This window comes from Colobus angolensis, unplaced genomic scaffold, assembly GCF_000951035.1.
Source record: "Colobus angolensis palliatus isolate OR3802 unplaced genomic scaffold, Cang.pa_1.0 Scaffold214, whole genome shotgun sequence".
Lineage (NCBI taxonomy): Eukaryota > Metazoa > Chordata > Mammalia > Primates > Cercopithecidae > Colobus > Colobus angolensis.
Window position 1 is genome coordinate 6,832,691 of NW_012115311.1, and position 22,126 is coordinate 6,854,816.

Here is a 22,126-nt window from a genome sequence, read left to right on the forward strand (position 1 = left end):
CACATTTTTTAGTGCTTGAAGCTAGAAAAAACAGAATATAAGATTCAAGGTTTTTGATCTAAAAAACTTAAAACTTTGGCCAAATGTTTCTGTTTTTTATCACTAATCATGTTTTTTAGCAATTTTCTTATACTAAATTTAACAATGAAAGATACATTTAATAAAAAGAATAAATTTTCAAAGCTTTAAGTTGCTAGCAAACTATTTTATAATTCAATTCATATTGTAATGACAGATCATACTCTCAAATTAAAACACAGAAAAATAAAGACTTACATCATTTGTGTTAACGTGCCAAGCCATATCACCATAAGATACCAGTTGCCCATTAACATAACACCGAATTTCACTGTTCCTCCATCGATTGTAAATGTGGACAATGCTGATCATATACCACTTAAATAAAAAAAAAAGCAAATATATCAATATGTAATGTTTGGTTATTATGGTGTGAAATGCAATTATAACATTCATAAAACCCTATAAGAATATGCTGACAGGACTATTAATGATCATCTAACACCACTTCCTCAAGCTCCCCCTCCAATCTCTCATTTCACAGATGGTAGAAGTAGCACATAAAGAATATTCTTGGAGAAGACAAGAAATACAACCCCTTGACCTCCAGAGCGATATTCCTTCCACTATACCAAGATGCGAAATTGTGGAAATACAATTTATTTGTATTCATTCATTTAAAATTTACACTGTGCCAGACACTGCAGATACCCAAGGCTGACCAGTTCTCCTAGAATTTATGAGCTAGTGAAAGAAATATATATGACACAATTAAACAAATGTAGAATTATAAATCATGGTGATTACAGTGAGGAGAAAAAGAACAGTATAAACTGAAAAAGAATAAACTAGGATTCTACTTTGGATTGCGTGGTCAGGAAAGATCTGTCAAAGAAACAACATTTTAGCATCTATAATAAGATTTAGGTAGCTTCAATTTCACAATTTAGACTTAGTAAATCCAGTGATAATTATATATTTAATAACAATGTGGGAATATTTATTAAGAATAAATGAATGAGTTCATATTAAGTGCCCATTTTACAGTTACTGGTATCAAAAAGCATTTTAAGTATCTATTTTAATATGGATGGTTTTGATTTCTGAAACAACCTTTAGTCGTTTGAGAGTTAATAGCCTAAAATTGAGCATATAGAAATATTTTTTTCTGAAGTATAGAAAAATACAAATGATTTATAAACATTTGAACAAGTACGCTTTCTGAAGAGGGGAAAATTAACTGGTTTCTCCCTCCCTCCAAAATATAAATTACAAACTTTCTTCTAGAGATTATTTAAATGCACTATTCAATTATTTCATATATATTTTGAGAAATAAAAAGTTATAATAATCATTTATCACTAAAATATTAGTTATTTCAAGGTATCTAAAATACTTTGAGCAAAATTCAATTTTGTTCATTTCAATTTAGAAAATAAAAATAGACTAGGCACAGTGGCTCATGCCTGTAATCCCAGCACTTTGGGAGGCCAAGGTGGGCAGATCAGCTGACGTCAGAAGTTCGAGACCAGCCTGGCCAACATGGTGAAATGCTGTCTCTACTAAAAATACAAAAATTAGCCAGGCATGGTGGCATGTGCCTGTAATCCCAGCTACTCGGGAAGTTGAGGCACAAGAATCACTTGAACCTGGGAGGCAGAGATTGCAGTGAGCCAAGATTGCACCACTGCACTCCAGCCTGGGCGACAGGACAAGATGTTGTCTCAAAAAAAAAAAAAAAAGAAAAGAAAAGAAAAAGGAAAAAAAATAGTGTGTTAGAGAACTCAAAAATAAAACAACAGTGTCCTTCTATAAAAGCAAGGCCAGGTCAAGACATTTAACTGTTTAAAACGTACAGCCTTTTTTAAGATTTTTTCATTCCAGGTAATTATTAATTTATTGCAAACTAAGTCTTTCACTTGATTCAAAACCAACATATATGTTAGCCCTGATTAAAATCAGAAAATCTTTAATGTAGTCATTTAACAATTGTTTCCAAATAATACAAAATTATCAAGAAGAAACCATAAAAAAGAGCGTCAAATAAATTTAAGAAAAATCTTACAGAATTATACAAGCATAAGAATTAAAGTTTGCATATATTACCTTCACTGAATTTGAAAATATTCAACCAGAATGCTACCTAAATAACATAGAAGATACAAACTTTATATTGTGGAGTAAAATGTGTAAAAACTTTGCATTTTTAAAGAGAAGGGACATAAATAAATGCCTACATATAGGCAAAGATTTCCTGCCCAAAGACAGTTTTAAGATAAATACTAGATGTAATCTTATACTTATTGGTGTACTTGCTATAAAAAAAAGTACTCATTCAAACAATACTTACTGAGTTCTTACTACTCCAGATAACTCAATGTTCTTACTACTCCAGATAACTCAATGTACTGGGCAGGAAGAATTTTACTTCATAAAGACATGAATTGGATTCCCAAGTTACTAGCTCTATGGTTTTTGGCAAATTACTTAGCCTCTCTGAACCTATTTTCATCTCTGAAAAAGGGAAATAACAATGCCTACTTTATGGATTCCTTGTGAATATTATAAATAGATAATGTATGAAAACTATGAAGAAAAGTTCCCCATGTATTTGGCACCCATAAATGACATACCATTAACTAAACTGCTATTTTATTTTTATCTATTATGTCCTCATGATGAGGTTCATTTATGCTAAAATTATTATTTACCTTTCAGAATCATTCATTCATTCAAAAAATGTACTGAGAGCCTACTTTAAGCCAAGTATCTTGTCCCAACCTTGGATCATGGGTATATACAGACAGACAACATATACACACTGAAGGAAGTTTCACTAGAGAAATGGTTATGAGAACAATAGAGAGTATCTAAAATACAGATGTGGGAGTAATACAAGCAATTACTATAAGTAACTGGGAAGGAAAGACAAATTGAGAAGAAAGACTATCATAGAAGTATTCACTGAAAGAATAAAATGAACCATAAGACTAAGCTTTAAGGATGAAAAGGAATTGTTCAGTAGACAGGGGTTAAAAAAATTCCAGGCAGAATCTTAATATGATACAGCACAAATGCTTGACAAAACTTTCCTCAGTGTGTAGGTTTAGCAGGAAAACAAAAACAAAAACAAAAACAAAAACAGGCAAAGACCAGATTGTAAACAGACCTTTAGGAACCTGGCCTTTGTTTTTTGCATAATGTGGTATAACCAAATAATTCTGAGGAGGAAAATTAAAAAGATCAGCTCCATAGTTAAAGAAAATAACTGCAGCAATGTGGAGGTGAGATAGGTAGGCAAGTGTGGATAAAGACAAAACTGAAAAACCATCGCAAAGGTTTAGGTAAGACACCATAAGCTGCTGAACTAAGACAAAGGCATTAATAATTTTAAAGTGAGGATGGGAATTAACTAACAGAACTGATAGGAAGTGTTAACATACAAAAGGGGAGTCTAAGATGGCTTCCAACTTTCACTTAGATGGGTAAGGGTACCATCAACTTAAGATAATTAATACAGAAAAATTATTCAGATTTAGAGTTTATCAAGGTTTGCTTTTGGTTATAACAATAATATATGATAAAATTAAATGAATGAATAAACAAATGCACTGATTAATGAGTTGATCTCAGTAAAGACCACAGTACTTATTTATAAGAAAAGTAACTTTTCTCTTTCCTTGGTACATCAAACTGTACTCTACAGATAACAGACACGAGTGAGTTTTTCAATGGTTAAAAAAAAAAAAAAAAGCCTAATTTTTGATCTGATATACTTTGACTACAGAAAATAAAAATAAACTTGGAAACTATGTGTGCATAGTGATATTATGTATATATAGTGAAGTCTGCATTTAGTTTGAGACTCAAAAAGAAATTTATAAAAGGGCACAACCAGTAATAAGGAAAAAAAAGATCCATATTAAGAATCCACAAGATATATATATATAAAGATATGAAAATAAATTGAAGATTAAAAAGTACAGCATGGTATCAACAGTAGCTAATATGTCTAGAGCACATACTACCATTAGGTAACATGCTAACGGTTTATATCCATTTTCACAAAGTTCTAACAGCTGGTTAAGTAGTGCAGCTGGGAAAGCAAAAGTTTTAATGTAAAGATTTCTTTTTGAAAGGCCAGTAAATCCCTTATTAGGAAGGATAACAACAACTTAGCTAGGGCATCTGTGAAAAATTAAAGAAAGGAGTAAGAGAATGAACTTATTTTGAATAATGAAACACAGTAAAAGCAAATATTTATGACTTTTCAAGGTTTGTGAGAATCTTCACAGAAGACTTTTTAAAATCCACATCATTCTCTGGACCTGCTCCTAACTAGACCCCTTAGAATCACTGAGTATTGAGAGCTTTACAAAGGAGAATGTGTTTTCCACAAGTAAGCAGTGAAGAAGACACAAAATAGAAAAAGTACGAACAAATGGGTTAAAGTGCTGTTTATTGGTTAATGACAATTTCATTTGGTTATAACTTCACTCTAATTGTCTGCATGTGTATTCTTTAAACCACTGTTTCCTAAAATTGTCTGATGAGAAAAGTTACCTAGAATATTTGTTAAAAACACACAATCCTAACATGAAAAATTATGATACCAACAACTGTACTTCTAATCAATTCCACTGAAATTCAAAATAATTTGGCACTTTTAGCAAACTATCTTGGTCTCACCTTAATTCTAATAAAACAGAATTTCCAGAGCAAAGGCAATGTGATTGGTATTAAAATAATCTATTTGTATTAAAAAAGAAAGAACACAACATTATAATGAACAAATATATTTATTCAGAATCATTGCTTTTTAAACTATTTTCTAAGTATATATTAATGAATTATTGTTAAATTGATATTCTTTAATAGAAATGACAATAACTGACATTAAATATAAAGCAAATATTTTTCACTAGAATCATGTAAAATCTAAACAACAAATTTTTGAAAATACCACCCAAAATAATTTTTCTGTATATGGCAAGACACACATCGGATCACAAGCAACAAGAAAACAAACAAAAAAGATATGAAAAAGAACTAAATACCTCCCCCTCACCACATCTGGGTTCATCATATCTGTTATGATTGTACCATTAATCACAAAGGGTAAGGCGATATTTCTGTTAGGAGGAGTCGGTGTGCCCTAAAAAACGTTGACAATCTCACTGTCATATACCCAAGAAAGAACCCTGAACCTGGAAGGGGACAAAGCCTTAAACATGTGTGACGGAAACTCCTATGCACTCTGTCCTTGTTTTCTTTCACCTGGACTTTCAGATGGTTTGTTATTCTGACACAAAGACGGAGTCTGGTAGACAGGCAGGAAAATCTCCCTAGAAAATGCCATCTGATTATGAATGAATTATCTCTTATAATTCTAATCATACAGTTGCACAGTTCTTTGCATTTTCTCTTTAGAGCAGTTTTTAAAATGTGTTTTGGCCTTGTCTCTGCTGTTATTTAGGATATTAAGTAAAGACACATTTCATGAGCCAAAACTAATAGCACAGCAACATTGTTCTCCTTGAAGCCAGCATTATTAAAGCATCAGAAATTAACAAAACCTTCAATCTTAGGAAACAAGACTCCGAACTACTAGGATTAGGTGAATCTCCCACACACACACACACAAAAAAGTATCTGTGCATTGCTTAATCTGGGGGTTTAACATTTAGCTTTTTTAAAAAGGGGCAAATATTTATAAATCCCTAGTGCCTACAATGGTGTCCAATACTCAGTAAATAGTAAGTATTTATCGAAAGAATGCCATAGAACAGATTAGACTTAGATAATGAGAGAGGGTAACAGAAATACATCACAGGAGATCAAAACACTGATTTTATAGAAGATAAAAATCAGACATAAAAATAAAGAGGAAATGCAGACAAGGATAAGAGAAAACCATTAAAAGCATAGGAAAACCAGAGAAAGAGAATACGACAGAGGTCATAAAAGAGTTAAGAATTCTGTCATAACAGGTGAGTTATAAAAATATTTACTTTTACCTACCTTGCGTGGCTGAAAATCATATTTCACACAGTGCTGAAAACCTTTTCCTTTGGACTTCAATGATGTGACTATTAAACAGTTGCCAACAAAATGAGCAGAGTAACCAACTCCTTTGCTAGTACGAAAACTGCAAAGACAACTGACAATGGTATAATATCCTCTGATAAAAAGAACTAAACACCTAATGGCTATTAAACATTCTTATGAAAATAAAACTTATTTCCCTGTACAGTAGAAGCAGTTTAATATGTGTCAAATAAAAACTAAACAAAAATATAAAAGGTTTAGTTATAAGTAAATATAAGAAATTTAAACTGGGAAACAAAAGACTATGAAAGCTTTTAGTATTTCAATCTAAAATCTCAGAAATACTTAAAAACAAATTAATTGCCAACAAAAACCTACCACCAAGTAGACTTTATCTACTTTTAAGGACCATTTGCAATTAGCAAATACAGAACACGTTTACACAAAGTTCACATTTTAAATAACAATCTGCTCTGTAATCCTTTGAAAAGACCTTACAAATTAAAAACAAAAAGAAAAAAAAACTTGGTCAGAGTCAAGATTGCTAAATAATGCAGCTGATCAAGTAAAGCAGTACATTTTTAGTTTAAAAAATTAAAAAGATGTAACTATGAAATAGTTGTTTTCTTCTACAGAAGCATTCCCCTTAGCTGCAAATTTAATCACAATGTAGAAAAATGTTTAATCATTGAAAAATGAAGGTACCACTGAAATTAATGTATGACCTCCCAAAATGACCACTCTGAAGTCCAACCCCATTTATGTTTGGAAGTTCAGATGCTTATTTAAAACTTGCTCTCATTTTATCCATATATATTTTATAATAGAACTTTAGAAGATAGTAATAGCTCACGTATTTCTTTGCTCACATTTCTGACCCAGCCATTATACAAAGAGCTTTAAATACGATTCTCTCATTAAATCCTATGGGATAGACACTATTACTATCCTCATCTTATAGTTGAAGACACCAAAAATACAGGGTGAATAGTAGGTGGTGAAGCCAGAACTTGAACACAGGCAGTCTTATTTCAGAGTATTGCAAGTATTAAATGAGTTCATATATATAAACACTTACAATGCCTAGCATATAATATGGCAATCAACGAATGTTTGATGTTTTTATTCGTAAGTATGCTGACTGTGCATTACTGGCATACTAAAATTACCAAGCTTTCAACCCTTACAGATCAACACATTGTTAGGTTGATCAACTCATTCTAGTTGTCCACACCAAATAATCTTACCTTATAATTTCTTACGTAGTTATTATTAACAATTTTCAAGCATATGTCAGTTATGCTAATAGAACAAAGTAAGTGAAAAGGCAAAAATGAATGAAATCTGGTAAAAGTTTGGAATTTTTTTCAGGGACCAGCAATCCTCACTAAAATTCCCACAACTGATATACACTGAAGGAGACTGGGACAGAAAGTCTGTACCTTTGACTTTTAAACTGTAATTGAAAAAGAATGATAATCGTGAGGCAGACGACCTAGAATCAATAGCAAAATAAATGCATATATACACACATAAATAAAACTGATTTACAGTGTCTTCACAGTTTTAGCATATATACATATATATATATTCCATCTAAGTTGCCTTGAGACTATACATTTATAGAATTCAAGTACTTAAAGAAAAAAGTCCTAAAATTAAACATTTACTTACCAATAAAGATAAGGTTTATCCTTATCAACATTAATGTTATTTAATGGATCCATACGAAACCAAGTGTTTAAGGTGAAGCCATTCTGATAAGGCCACTTTGCAATAGGAGGCAAGGCAATTGCCTACAAGGCAATGAGAAAAGGTACAAAAGTATCAGTTAAAGAAATGTGATAGTAGCTAACGTCAAATATGGCTTTTGCAGATTAAATAACAATCAAAGTATAAATACCAGAAAATCACAAACAAATCCATAAAATAATAGCTAGTATTTTATTAAAACAATCTAACTATACCTAAATAGTATTTGTTGATTATAGACGCATTCAATTCAGTGAATTAGATTTTCTCTCTAGGTTACATAGCGGGTTTCAGACTATACTCCAAGAAGTCCCCATCTAGTTTCATCAGTATACAGTCTCTTACACATAAGCCTCCCAATTTCAGTTTTCTATGGTTTATGCTAGGTTTTCAGTAGTAATCCATTTGGTTAAAGGAGACTGAAGATTTAAAGCCAAAAATGACTGAGCTAGAAAATGTTAACGAAATCAATATTGAAGAAATGCAAGCATGAAGAGATAATGTTTATAATGCTAACAACATTGAAACCAAGAAAGGCAAAGCATGACATTTATTACTCACAAACTTAACCACTGATATTTATAAACAAAAAGGATTCAGATCCATTCAAAAGCAGAAAAGGAAAAATACAGCACTCCCTTGAAAATAGCAATCAAATAAAATGTAGCCATTCTAAGGAATAAATGAGAAAGTAGCTGATTATTTCACCTGACTTCAAGAAACATCTGAATGGGTTTTATTTTCCTAGGCTTTATCCAAATTCTACATAAAAGATAATTACCTATTATGATTTTAAAATTAACCTGTCCCCAAACAGATCCTCATATTGCTGATAATGGACATTCTCAAATAAAACACGGCCCTTCTATGTCAAAAATCTTCTGCATTCAGAATAAAATTTAAATTTCTTCAGGTTATACAAGACTTCCCACACGCTATGGCTCCAACAAACCCTTTTGATTTTATCCTTCTCTACTACCCAAACCCACATTCCAAAGTACATCTAAATATACCAGCTATTCCACTTCTTTTATAGTTCCTCTTTCTATATAGCATGTTGCTTCTATCCAAATCATTCTTCCTTCCAACAAAATCTCAATTATTCTTTAATAGCAGACTAATATGTTCCTCATCTGTGAAGCTTTCCTGGACTTCAACCTAGCGTGGTTTCTCTTTTCAACTGTGTCCCCATAGTTATGAGTACCTAAATCTACAGTATCATTTATAACTCTTATTGTAACAAGCTGTATCTGCATGTCTAGCCATCAAAGTTCTTCAAGAGTAAGGAATGTAATATACTCCAAGCATAATGACTGAAGACATAGAAAATACTCTGTAGGTGGCCAATAAATAATCTCAAAGTAGTCAAAGATTTCTAAGTACTTGTTGTTAAAAAAAAAAATACACATACACACATATGCATGCACACACACACACATACATACACACACACACACACACACACACAATTTCAAATGAAGAGTTAAACCCTATAGTAACCTTTCAGATTTTAGTATTTAAGCCATTAGTTCCGGCAGTTTTATTATCATACAATATAAATAACATTTTATTGTCAAACAATATGTAACTTTTCTTGACTCTTTAAAACAGGGAATATTTTACCCTGATCTAATAGATGAACTTACATTCCAAATATATAATGAACTCTTACGATAATAAGATAAACAACCAAATTTTTTAAATGAACAGAAGATTGGAACAAAACATCACAAATGAAGATATAAGAATGGCCAATAAACACATGAAAAATGCTCATCATGTTCAGTCATGAATGAAATGCAAAATTAAAACTATAATGAGGTACCATTACAGTAGATTCCCCTCTTATCTGTGGTTTCATGGTTTCAGTTACCCATGGTCAACCACAGTCTAAAAACAGGTGAGTACAGTACAGTAAGATATTTTGAAAGAGAGACAGTGAGGGAGGGGAAGGAGGGAGAGACAACACTCACAAAAGTTTTACTGTAATATATTGCTATAATTATTATATTTTATTATTGTTGTTGTTAATCTCTTTCTGTACCCAGTTTGCAAATTACACTTTATCACAGGTATATATGTAGAGGAAAAAAACATAGTATATATTATATACATGGTTCAGTACCATCCACAGTTTCAGGTATCTACTGAGCCAGTCTTAGAACATATATTCCCCATGGATAAGGCAGGACTACTGTACACAACCATTTAAATCCCTCAAATTTAAAAGACTGAAAATGTCCAGGATACAGATCAAACGGGAATCTCATACACAGCTTATGAAAATATACAATGTTCTAATACAGAAAACAAGTAGATAGTTTCTCATCAAAGTAAACAGGCAGTTACCATAAAACCCAGCAATCTCACTCAGGTATTTAATCGAAAGATAAGAAAACATATGTCCATAGAAAGACCTGTGCTCAAATGTTCACAGCAGTTTTATTTATAATAGCCAAAAACTAGAAACCCAAAAGTCCATCAACTAGTGAATGGATAGGATGGATAAACTGTGCTATATCCATAAAATGCAATACCACTCAAAAAAAAAAAAAAGACAAGAGAATAAAACAGTAATTAAAACTACAACATAGAAAACTTCAAAAGCATCATGGTAAGTGAAAGAAGTCTGATACAAAAGACAATATACCAGGCCGGGTGGAGGGGCTCACACCTGTGATCCCAGCACTTTGGTAGGCCTAGGCGGGCAAACAGCAGGTCAGGAGTTTGACAGCAGCCTGGCCAACATGGTAAAACCCCCGTCTCTACTAAAAAAACAAAAATTAGCTGGGCACAGTGGCAGGTGTGTGTAATACCATCTACTCGGGAGGCTGAGGCAGGAGAATTGCTTGAACCGGGGAGGCAGAGGTTGCAGTGAGCCGCGATCACACCACTGAACTCCAGCCTGGGTGACAGCAAGACTCCGTCAAAAAAAAAAGAAAAAGACTATATTGTATGATTTTATTTATATGACAATCTAGAAAAGGCTAAACTATAGGAACACATAGTAAATCAGAGGTAGTAAGGAGTGGGGATGGGTAGAGGAGAATGTCTTCCAACAGGCACAAGGGAATTTGGGGGAGTGATGGAATTGTTCAAATCATTATACAGTAGTGGTTGTATGACTTCCAAACTCATCAAATTGTACTTTCTAAACCGGTAAATTTTATTATATGTAAATTAAACCTTACTAAAGTTGACCTAAAAATAAATAAATAAAAATCAGCACATGTATTTAAAACTTACCGCAGCACTACAACCAGGGAAATTGAAAAAAGTATCAGGACCGTGTCTCTGTGGCATCTGATTAAGAACTGATAATAATTTTACTGCATGTCTTGGCTGGGGAAACAATAAAAGAAATAAATGTCATTGTACAAATTTAACAATAATACTTAATATACCACGTTAGCCACTGGACTGTTTTCTAACTAGAGAGAAAATTAATTTTAAATCATTTATAAAACATTTACTAAATCACTTAAGAGGAAAGCAATTTCCATTATAAATTCAAGTATATAGCTCTCTAGAGACAAACTTTTGAACATTAAGTATTAATGAGCTAATACTGAATACCTTTCCCTCTGACCACAGCTTACCCAGATTCCACTTTCTCCTCGAAGCATGCTGAACAAAAGCTTCAACTCCTTGACAGTGATGCTGTAGCTGGCAAGAACCCCCAACATATCAACTAGAAGATCTTCAAAGGAAAATAAAGTTATTCTGAACTCTAGTCATGAGCTGCCATCTGTCAAGGTAATATACTTTTTGAAAGATAAAAGTTGTCATTGTCATCTCTCTATATATATATGTATCTAATACAGCTAAATGTCCTCATGAATAGCCATCCCAATTAACAATTTTTAACTCATTAAATAACCAAAATAATTTATTTCAATTATATGAATTGCCCCCACTAAATCACCAATGCAATTAAGCTCTCTTAGCAGAAATGTAAAATAGATTTTATATATTCCCAGAACACACACACACACACACCACAACACAGCCTGCTGTGTGCAGGGAAAGGTAGGTAAAAATATGAAAATATACAAAGATGCAAAATTGTAAATTGGTTATTGTCAAACGAAAAAGTAACAGCTGACTATATTGTCTTTCAGAATTGTCCATTCTTAATATATTCTTGGTATATTCCTTGGCCCACTAGCAATTTTTACCACTTACTCCAGGTGAGACATTATTCCAAGTGGTTTACATATACTAACCTCACAAATCCTCATACCAAGCCTATGAGGTAAGTACCATTATTATCCCCTTGTAAAATGAGTAAATTGTGGCACAGATAATTTATTCACACTGCTCAAGAACACAGACCTAGTAAGTGGTAGAATCAGGATTCAAACCCAGACAGTATAGCTTCAGAACCCTCACTCTTACACACTAGTCTGTAAGTACACGACTAATGGTATCCACCATGCCAGTGTGAGTGTTTATGTGCACATAACAGACATACCAGCACACCTAATAATGAGAAAAATTATACATTTAATCTCTTGTCTCTGATTGCTTTCTCTACATATTGTGATTAATACTTCTTCTGCCACTGTTCTTTGCAAGAAATTGAACATCTAAACATTTATACTTCATTTTCTCAATTTCTAAAGCACTTCTTAAGAATGAAACATACGACAAAGGTTATTACAAAGCAATACACACATATATTCTAAAAGCTTATAATCAATTAATAAAAAGGTTAGGTTAGGGTAAGCTGAAATCCTTAGTACTGATATATAATGTATGTTATTCAATATCATATCACAGATTAATAACTGGAATTTGAGACTTTAAAAAATATTTGTCATTTGTATATTTCAAAATTGAAACTTAGTATGCTTATTTTCATCAATTAATAATCAATTCATAAATAATTTTATTTAACACACAATAAGCCAGTAATCTCTACAATAAAATTGTGACAGTGAATATACCACTTTCAGAGTGATATTTTAATGAAATAAAACATGCCTCACTTAAGCAACAAAAATGTATGAAAATATTAGTATATATAGGTCAAAAAGTATGTTTCTATAAAAAATTCAAGTACTGTAAAAACCCTAAGCTAATATGAAGTATTTTTGTCTTAGTCCATTTAATGTTTCTATAAAATGAAGTATTTTTAAGCAATTAGCTGCAATGGCAACCTTTACAGAAGATTTCTTAAAGGTTTACATAAAATACTTTTAAAAAACTTTTAAAAATATTTGCAACATTTAAATTTTTTTTTCAGGTTATACAAGACTTTATCTTATCTCCCATGTATGTCACAAAAAGTAATCTATTAACTTTGTATTTAATTAGAAATTTTAAAAAATTCCTTGCATATTATATATATAACACAACGAGGCAGCTCAGTTTAATTCTAATACAGAAGATATTTTCTGGAGAACAAGATTAGAAACAATCAGAAATTATTTTTAAAAGAGAAAAAATACTAATTACTTATATACTGTATATGTAACACAACCAAGCAGCTCAGTTTAATTCTATTATAGAAGGTCTTCTTTTCTGAAGAACAAGATTGAAAGTAATCAGAAATGATTTTTTTAAAAGAAAAAATACTAAGACCATGGAATTTTCTTATCAATTTGCTATACATGTTTAATTTAGCCACTTCTAGTGACACTTATACTATATTATTAAATAAAAAGGACCCCATTGAACTTAACATACTACAATACATTCAGATATGAACGTTAGTAGTGTTTTGGTGGCTACCGGTTCTTCCTTAGTATAATATTCAAAGTTTAATTTCTCTATTAAAAAGCAAGACAGAGGTATTTTTCTGACATTTATTCTCTTTTCTCATATCCTTCCATCATCAAGTTCTTTTGAAGGGAAATGCTAGAAATTACAAAAAGTGAAAGTTTTATGTTATTAATATTATTACTGAGAAAAAGATAAGAGAATTAAGGAACTTTATATAATAGAAATGTCAAGATATGAACTTCTATGGTACAGTCACCCTCACTGTCACTGTTACATTTCAGTGCTGATGAATTATGTACCAGTAAATTACGATGTGTGTAATTTTGGCTCATTCTCTAAACTGCACTCCATAGAGTAGCAGCCAATTTACAAAAGAAAAAAAAAAAAAAAAGAGCTTAAGCTCAGATATAAGAATTGAAAGATCATATGATGTTCTATAAAACATGTGTACATATAAGTCTGTATTAATACATTCCTATTAAGTAACTCTAGAATTTATAGAATTTATAGAAATGCTACTATTAATATATCTTTATTAAAAAGGTATTTTAAGAAATAGATGTCTAAATCTCACTTTTCATCAAGTTAGCCATCAGTACCCAATACAGGGACTGCTAAACCATTCTAAAAAAAAGATATATGCCACCCTGAAGGTAATTAGATATCATTTTTAATATATTTTCTCAGAAAACCAAATTTTTTGAAATATTTAAATTTAAAGCATTCTTTTTGCAATTTTGTATTCTTTTTTAACCCATTTTTCATTCCATTCTTTCTTGTTTAATGTTTTGTTTCATAAATTTTAAAAATAATTAAATACATAAGCCAAAATGTGAAAGAGTATTCTCTGGTATCTGAACTACTTTCCCGGATCAGGCATGATACTGTGGAGGGTAATATCGGCACTTGTATAATTACGAAAATGCTTTTATGTCAGAAGATACTTAGGCTGAAAATTCATGGCTTACAAAAAATAAACATTTCAAACTTTAAACTTATTTTCTGGAATGATATTTGCTCTGGAATAATATTCAAAACACTTTTTCTGAAATGCATCCAGCCACACGGGAGAATGAGTGTGCAAGGTAGTAAAGGGTTGGTGGTGAAAAAATTATAGATTTCAAAGTTACTTTTTGAAATAACCCAAACAAGCAAAACATTAGTATTTTTATCTTGAAATTCTTGGTGAATTTTATGTTCTAGCCCATAATATATTAGTTTATTTTAATACAAAAGTTTCTTCCAAAATGGACATGTCCAAAAGATACACCATGCTTATCTAAGACTTTTAGTAACTGCTGTCATAGTTGCATTTATGCCAGATTGAGGGGCACAGAACTAGGAGAATTTGGTAAAATGCTCATTATACAGAACTATAATACCTATTGTGGTATTTTAATTATGTAAAAGTTTAATGAAATACTACATAAAAAGATACTGTTTATTTTTCTGATAGATTTCATAGCACTCCGTGGTACTGAGATTTTCTAAAATTTAGAAAACAACATCAGTAATTATGTTTGTCTACTACAGTAATTATGTTTTTCTTCTTCCACTCTTCAGGTTTTCCATTAATATAAAAAGTAAAATTTCCATACATTTCCATTTATTTTAAATCAAAGTAGTGTCAACAAATCTACATTACCTATGGAATATAAAGGGAAGTATGTGAAACTTCATAAACATTTAAGTTATACTTTCCTGTCAGGCAACCTCATACCTGCTATCATGTCATCTACTGCACTCATTTTCAGCAATACTTGTTCAATTAGCCCAACTTCTGTGCTAGTCTGTAAATTCCGAACACTTTTTCGTAGAATGGCTGTAAACATGCTCCATATTTCTGCTTGACATGTTACATCACAGTGCTCCAAAAGCTCTGTCATGCATGTTATACTCTCAGCATCCTGGATAATAAAGTTCATCTCCAAGTCAAATTCTCCACCAACCAGCTGAAAGTAAACAGAAAGAAACAATGGTGTTAACATGGGAGGCTACTGGTAACAGTAGAATGAAATAACAAGAATTCAAAACTACTACTCTAAAAAATTTCCAGGCTTCTGGTATAACATTAATTTTGATCAAAAGTATAAGAGCTACAGATAAGTGAAAGGTGTTGTAAGCATTGAAACTAGGGAACAGAAATCTACTTTCCACATAAATGGAAAAGGGTGATTTCAAATCTAGTAAAATAGAGCAAACTACAGCATGTGATTCCTGGGTGGGATTCAGGAAAAATTCCTAAAAAGAGGGTTTGGACTTTAAAAGTGATAATCAACAGAAAATATAGAATTTACTAAGGATAAATTTTAAGACATGAAATTCATTTTCTTTTTTGGTATTACTAGTCTTACAGATAAGGAGATGTAACTGGGGCATAAACTCCATATATAGAAGATGAAGAAATATGAAACTGATACAACTTGTAATAAATATTGAAATAATGGAATGCATGTTAAAAAATAAGTTGAACAGAAATATGCAAGATCTTGTAAAACTTTTTTTTTTAAAAGCACAAATGTGAATTGGGTAAAAGAAAGCTGATTTAACAGCAATACATTTGACTTCAGCATTATGGCAAATTAGTCCAAAGTCATACTGCCCCTCCCATTTGGTATTTTAAGTACAGTAACAGACAAATACACATAGAATAAAATGACATAATAATACTCTTTTACTCTCTGTTGATGGAATCCCATAGGAACTATTATATTCAGTTATAAGCATCATTCTTAAAATGAACACTGTCAAACTGGATATCCTTTTGGTCTAAAGAATAAGATTTAGGAATAAAATAATAATCATGTACAACACGATTTGAAGTCATTGATTCCTTCTTTCATTCAATAATAATTTATTAAAGTCTAGAAGTTACTGTTCTGGGAACTAGAATATATGAATGTCCAAGATAAAAACCATGCACTAAAGTGCTAAATTCTAGGAACAAAGATGTATCTGTATGTATGCATATACTACTTTATTCCAAAAAACACTGAAGGTGGCTAAAAGTTATATAAAGCATGAAGGAAGACATAAAATATGAGTAGATGAGAAAAGAGGAAGCAAAGGAAAAACAAGATTAGGAACAGACGGAGTAGAAATAGGATCAAGAAGTAGAATTAATTTCCTGTCACTGAAAGGTATTCACTATTTGTGAATATGTGAATATTCACAATATGTGATGTCAGGTAATCACCTGACAGATGACCACAGAATATGAGGTAAAGAGGATAAATAGTAATAATACCACCACCTAACCTCACGTGGCATTTAGTACTGTTTTAAATGTTTTACATCTATTATGATACTATTATTATCTTCATTTTACAGATAAGGAATCTTAGGCACAGAGTTATAAGTACATTGAGGAATGTTACAAAATGGGTGAGAGACTCAGGATCCAAACACAAGAAGTCTGTCTTCATGCAAGTTCATACAAACATTACAATCTCATTTAAGAATATTTTTTAGGAGGGAGGTGAGGTAAAATGGTAGAACAGAAAACTCCACAGATTGTCCCCCTACCCCTACCACAAGCACACTAAGTTAACCAACAACTACACAGAAAAAAGCACCTTCATAAGAGCTAAAAATCAGGTGAGCACTCACAGTACCTGGTTTTCATCTCATATCGTTGAAAGAGACACTGAAAAGATAGAAAAACAGTTCTGAGTCTCCGACACCACCCCTCCCTGACCCCAGCAGTATGGCTTGGTGCCAGGAGCATCTCTGGGTGCTGGTGAAGGGAGAACAGAGCAATTGTCAGGCACTGAACCCAGTGCCATCTTGTTATAGCAGAAAGGAAAATCTGACCAAACTAAGCTGATGTCCACCCACAAGAAGGCATCTCAACCAGCCCTAGCCAGAGGGGAATCACTGATACCAGCGGTCCAAACCTGAGTGCCCACAAACCTCAGTACCAAAGGCCAGAGTACTCTTGGCATCTAAGTAAAAACTTGAAAGGCAGTCTAGGCCATAAGGACTGCACCTCATAGGTGAGTCCTAGTGCTGAACTAGGCCCAAACACAGTGGACTAAAGTAGCATGGTACACACTGAGATACCAGCTGGGGCAGCTAAGGGAATGCTGGCATCACCCCTCCCCTAACCCCAGATTGCACAGCTTGTGGATACAAAAGAAACCCCTTCCTCTCACTTGAGAAGAGGAGAGGGAAGAGTGGGCAGAAGTTTGTCTTGCATCTTGTTTACCAGTTATGCCACAGAAGAATAGGGCACCCTGAGGGCATGAGGCCCTCGTTCCGAGCTCTAGCTCTGGGACGACATTTCTAGATCTACCCTAGGCCAGAAGGAAACCCACTGCCTTGAAGGAAAGGACCCAGTCCTGGCAGCATTCATCATCTGCTAACTGAAGAGATCTTGGGTCCTGAATAACCAGCAGTGATACCAAGGCACTATGTTGAGGGCCTTGGTGAGTTTCTGAGACTTGTTGGCTTCAGGCGAGACTATGCACATTACCAGCTGTGGTGGCTATGGGGCAAAACTCCTTCCGCTTGACCAAAACAGAAGGAAGAGTAAAGGGCACTTTGTCTTGCATCTTAGGTACCAACACCACCACAGTAGGGTAGAGCACCAAGTGGGCTCTTGGGGTCCCCAATTCTAGGACTTGACTCTTAGACAGCATTTCTAGACCTGCCCTGGGCCAAAGGGGAGCTCACTGACCTGACGGGTGAGTCCAAGCCAGACAGCATTCACCACAAGCTGATATAAGAGCCCTCAGTCCTTAAGAGAATGTCGGTGGTACTTTGGCAGTACTCCTCATGGCCAGGAACGGCGGGGGCTATGGGGTGAGGTTCCTCAGCCTTTGGAAAGGGGAAAGTGGAAAAGGGGAAAAGCGGAAGGACTGTGTCTTGTGGTTCGAGTGCCAGCTCAGCCGCAATACAACAGAATGCCAGGTAGATTTCTAAGGTTTTTGACTCTAGTCCCTGACTCCTATATGGTATCTCTGGACCTGCTGGTGGCCAGGGGGACTTTGTCACCCTGAAGAGAAGGACACAGACCCAGCTGGCTTTGCTACTTGCTAACTGTAGAGCCCTAGGGCCTTGAGTGAACATAGCTATAGCCGAGGAGTGATTAAGGCAGGCCTTGGGCAAGACCCAGCACTGTGCTTGCTTCAGGTGTGACCCAGCACATCATGGTGGTGGTGGTCATAGGAGTGCTTGTGTCACACCACCCCCAGCTTTAGGTGTCTCAGAACAGAAAGAGAAAGAGACTCTGCATGCTTGGGAGAAAGTAAGGGAAGAGAACAAGAGACTCTGCCTGGTAATCTAGAGAATTAACCAGATCTTGCCCAAGGCCATCAAGGCGGTACCTCTACAAGTCTGCAAGAACTGCAGTGTCCCTGGAAAGCCTTCCCAAGAAGGATGGCTACAAATAAGCTGAGACAATGAAGAGTACAATAAATACCTAACTCTTCAATGCCCAGGCACTGAGGAACATCGACTAGCATGAACATCATCCAGAAAAACATGACCTCACCAAATGAACTAAATAAGGCACCAAGAATCAATCCTGGAGAAACAAAGATACGTGACCTTTCATATAGATAATTCAAAACAGCTGTGTTGAGGAAACTCAAAGAAATTGAAGATAACACAGAGAAGGGATTCAGAATTCTATCAGATAAATTTAACAAAGATATTTAAATAATTTTTAAAAATCAAGCAGAAATTCTGCAACTCAAAAATGCAATTGGCATACTTAAGAATGCATCAAGTCCTTTAAGAGCTGACTGGATCAAGCAGAGGAAAGAAATAATGAGCTTGAAGAAAGGCTATTTTAAAACACACAGAGGAGAAAAAAGAATAAAAATCAATGACACGTGCCTACACAATCTAGAGAATAGCCTCAAAAGGGCAAATCTAAGAGGTATTGGCCTTAAAAAGGAGGCAGAGAAACAGATAGGGACAGAAAGTTTATTTTGAGTAAACCTTCAAATAACAGAGAACTACCCAAACCTAGAGAAAATATCCAAGTACAAGAAGGTTATAGAATACCAAGCAGATTTAACCCAAAGAAGACTACCTCAAGACATTTAATAATCAGACACCCAAAGGTCAAGAATAAAGTAAGAATCCTAAAAGCTGCAAAAGAAAAGAAACAAGAACATACAAAGGAGCTCCAATACATCAGGCAGCAGACTTTTCAGTGAAAACCTTACATGCCAGAAGACAGTGACATGACATATTTAAATTGCTGAGGGAAAAAACCTTTTACCCTAGAATAGTATATCCAGTGCAAATATCCTTTGACTATGAAGCGGAAATAAAGACTTTCCCAAACAAATAAAAGCTAAGGTATTTCATCAACACCCGACCTGTCCTACAAGAAATGCTAAAGGGGGTACTTCAATCAGAAAGAAAAGGGCATTAATGAGCAATAAATGATCACCTAAAAATACAAAACTGACTGGTAATATAATTACACAGAAAAGCAGAATATTATAACACTGTTACTGTGGTTTGCAAACTATTCTTATCCTAACTAGAAAGACTAAATGATGAACCAAACAAAAATAATAACTAAAACAACTTTTCAAGACATAGGCAGTATAATAAGACATAAACAGAAACAACAAAGGCAAGTTTTTACTAGTTTCCTTTTTGCTTGTTTGTTTGCGTATGCAAATAGTGTTATGTTATCAGGTTAAAATAATGAGTGATAAGATAGTATTTGCAAGGCTCATGGTAACCTCAAACCAAAAAATATATAATGGACACACAAAAAATAAAAATCAAGAAACTAAACCACCAGAGAAAATCATCTTCACTAGAGGAAGACAGAAATGCAAGAAAAAAGACCACAAAGCAACCAGAAAACCAAAAACAAGATGGGAAGAGGATGTCCTTACTTAATAGTAACATAGAATGTAAATAGACTAAACTCTCCAATCAAAAGACACAGACTAACTAAATGGATGAAAAAAGAAGACCTATTGGTCTCTTGCCTAAAAGAAACACACTTCACCTATAAAGACACACAAAGACTGAAAATAAACAGATGGAAAAAGATATCCCATGCCAAAGAAAACCAAAAAAAGAGCAAAAGTCACTATACTTATATCAGACAAAAGAGATTTCAAGACAAAAACTACAAAAAGAAATAAAGAAGGTCACTGTATAAAGATAAGGGTGTCAATTAAGCAAGAGGATATAACAATTTCAATATATATGTATCCAACACTGGAGCACCCAGATATATAAAGGTAATATTATTACAGCTAAAGACAGATATAGGCTCCAATACCATAATATCTGGAGACTTCAAAAGCTCACTTTCAGCATTGGACACATCTTCCAGAAAGAAAATAAACAAAGAAGCATCAGCATTAATCTGCACTACAGACCAAATTGAGCTAATAGATATTTACAGAACATTTCATCCAGGAGCTGCAGAATACACATTCTTTTCCTCAGCACATGGATCAACTGAAAAGACAGACCATATGTTAGGTCACAAAACAAATCTTGAGACATTCCAAAAAAATGAAATAATATAAAGCATCTTCTCTGACAACAACCGAATAAAACTAGAAATACCAAGAGAAATTTCGGAAACTATACAAATACATGGAAATTAAACAATATGCTCCTGAATGACAAGTGGGTCAATGAAGAAATTAAGAAGGAAATTGAAAATTTTCTTGAAACATAATAATAGAAAGACAACATACCAAAACCTATGGGATACAGCAAAAGCAGTACTAAGAGGGATGTGTAAAGTGCCAACATCAAAAAAGAGGCAAAATATCAAATAGACAATCAAATGCTGCATCTTAAAGAACTAAATGATCAAAAGCACAGCAAATCCAAAATTAGTAGAAGAAAAGAAATAATAAAGACCAGAGCACAAATAAATAAAATTGAAATGAAGAAAACAATACAAAAGATCAATGAAACAAAAAGTTTATTTTTTGGAAAGCTAAACAAAATTGACAAATCGTTAGCCAGACTAAGAGAGAGGATCCAAATAAATAAAATCAGAAATAAAAAAAGAGACATTACAACTGATACTACAAAAATTCAAAGGATCATTAGCGGCTACTGTGAGCAACAAATTAATTGGAAAACCTAGAAGAAATGGATGAATTGCTACACACATACAACTACCAAGATTGAACCAGGAAGAAACCCAAAACCCGAACAGACTAATAACAAGTTACAAGACTGAAGTTGTAATAAAAGTCTCCCAGTAAAGAAAAGCCCGGGAAATGATAGCTTCACTGCTGAATTCTAACCAAATATTTAAAGAACTAATATTAATCCTACTCAAACTATTCTGAAAAATAGAGGAGAAGGGCATAGTTCCAAACAGAGGAGGAAAGAATACTTCCAAACTCATTCTACAAGGCCAGTATTACCCTGATACCAAAAGCAGTCACAGACACATCAAAAAAAGAAAGAGGAAGGAAGGAAGGAAGGAAGGAAAGAAGGAAGGAAGGAAGGAAGGATGGATGGAAGGAAGGAAGGAAGGAAGGAAGGAAGGAAGGAAGGAAGGAAGGAAGGAAGGAAGGAAAGAGAGAGCGAGAGAGAGAGAGAGAGAAAGAAAGAAAGAAAGAAAGAAAGA

At 33.5% G+C, this 22,126-nt stretch overlaps 1 protein-coding gene across 1 annotated transcript in view; it reads right to left on the bottom strand.

Annotated features, from left to right (window-relative positions):
• NBEA (neurobeachin) overlaps positions 1–22,126 on the bottom strand; it is a 763,072-nt gene that overhangs the window by 644,383 nt on the left and 96,563 nt on the right. The window contains exons 2-7 of the mRNA XM_011943032.1: positions 15,266–15,497; positions 11,418–11,518; positions 11,065–11,160; positions 7,741–7,862; positions 6,040–6,166; positions 277–396 (exon numbers count right to left, since the gene is read on the bottom strand). Coding sequence (XP_011798422.1) covers positions 277–396; positions 6,040–6,166; positions 7,741–7,862; positions 11,065–11,160; positions 11,418–11,518; positions 15,266–15,497 — 798 coding nt within the window. The remainder of the gene's footprint in view (positions 1–276; positions 397–6,039; positions 6,167–7,740; positions 7,863–11,064; positions 11,161–11,417; positions 11,519–15,265; positions 15,498–22,126) is intronic.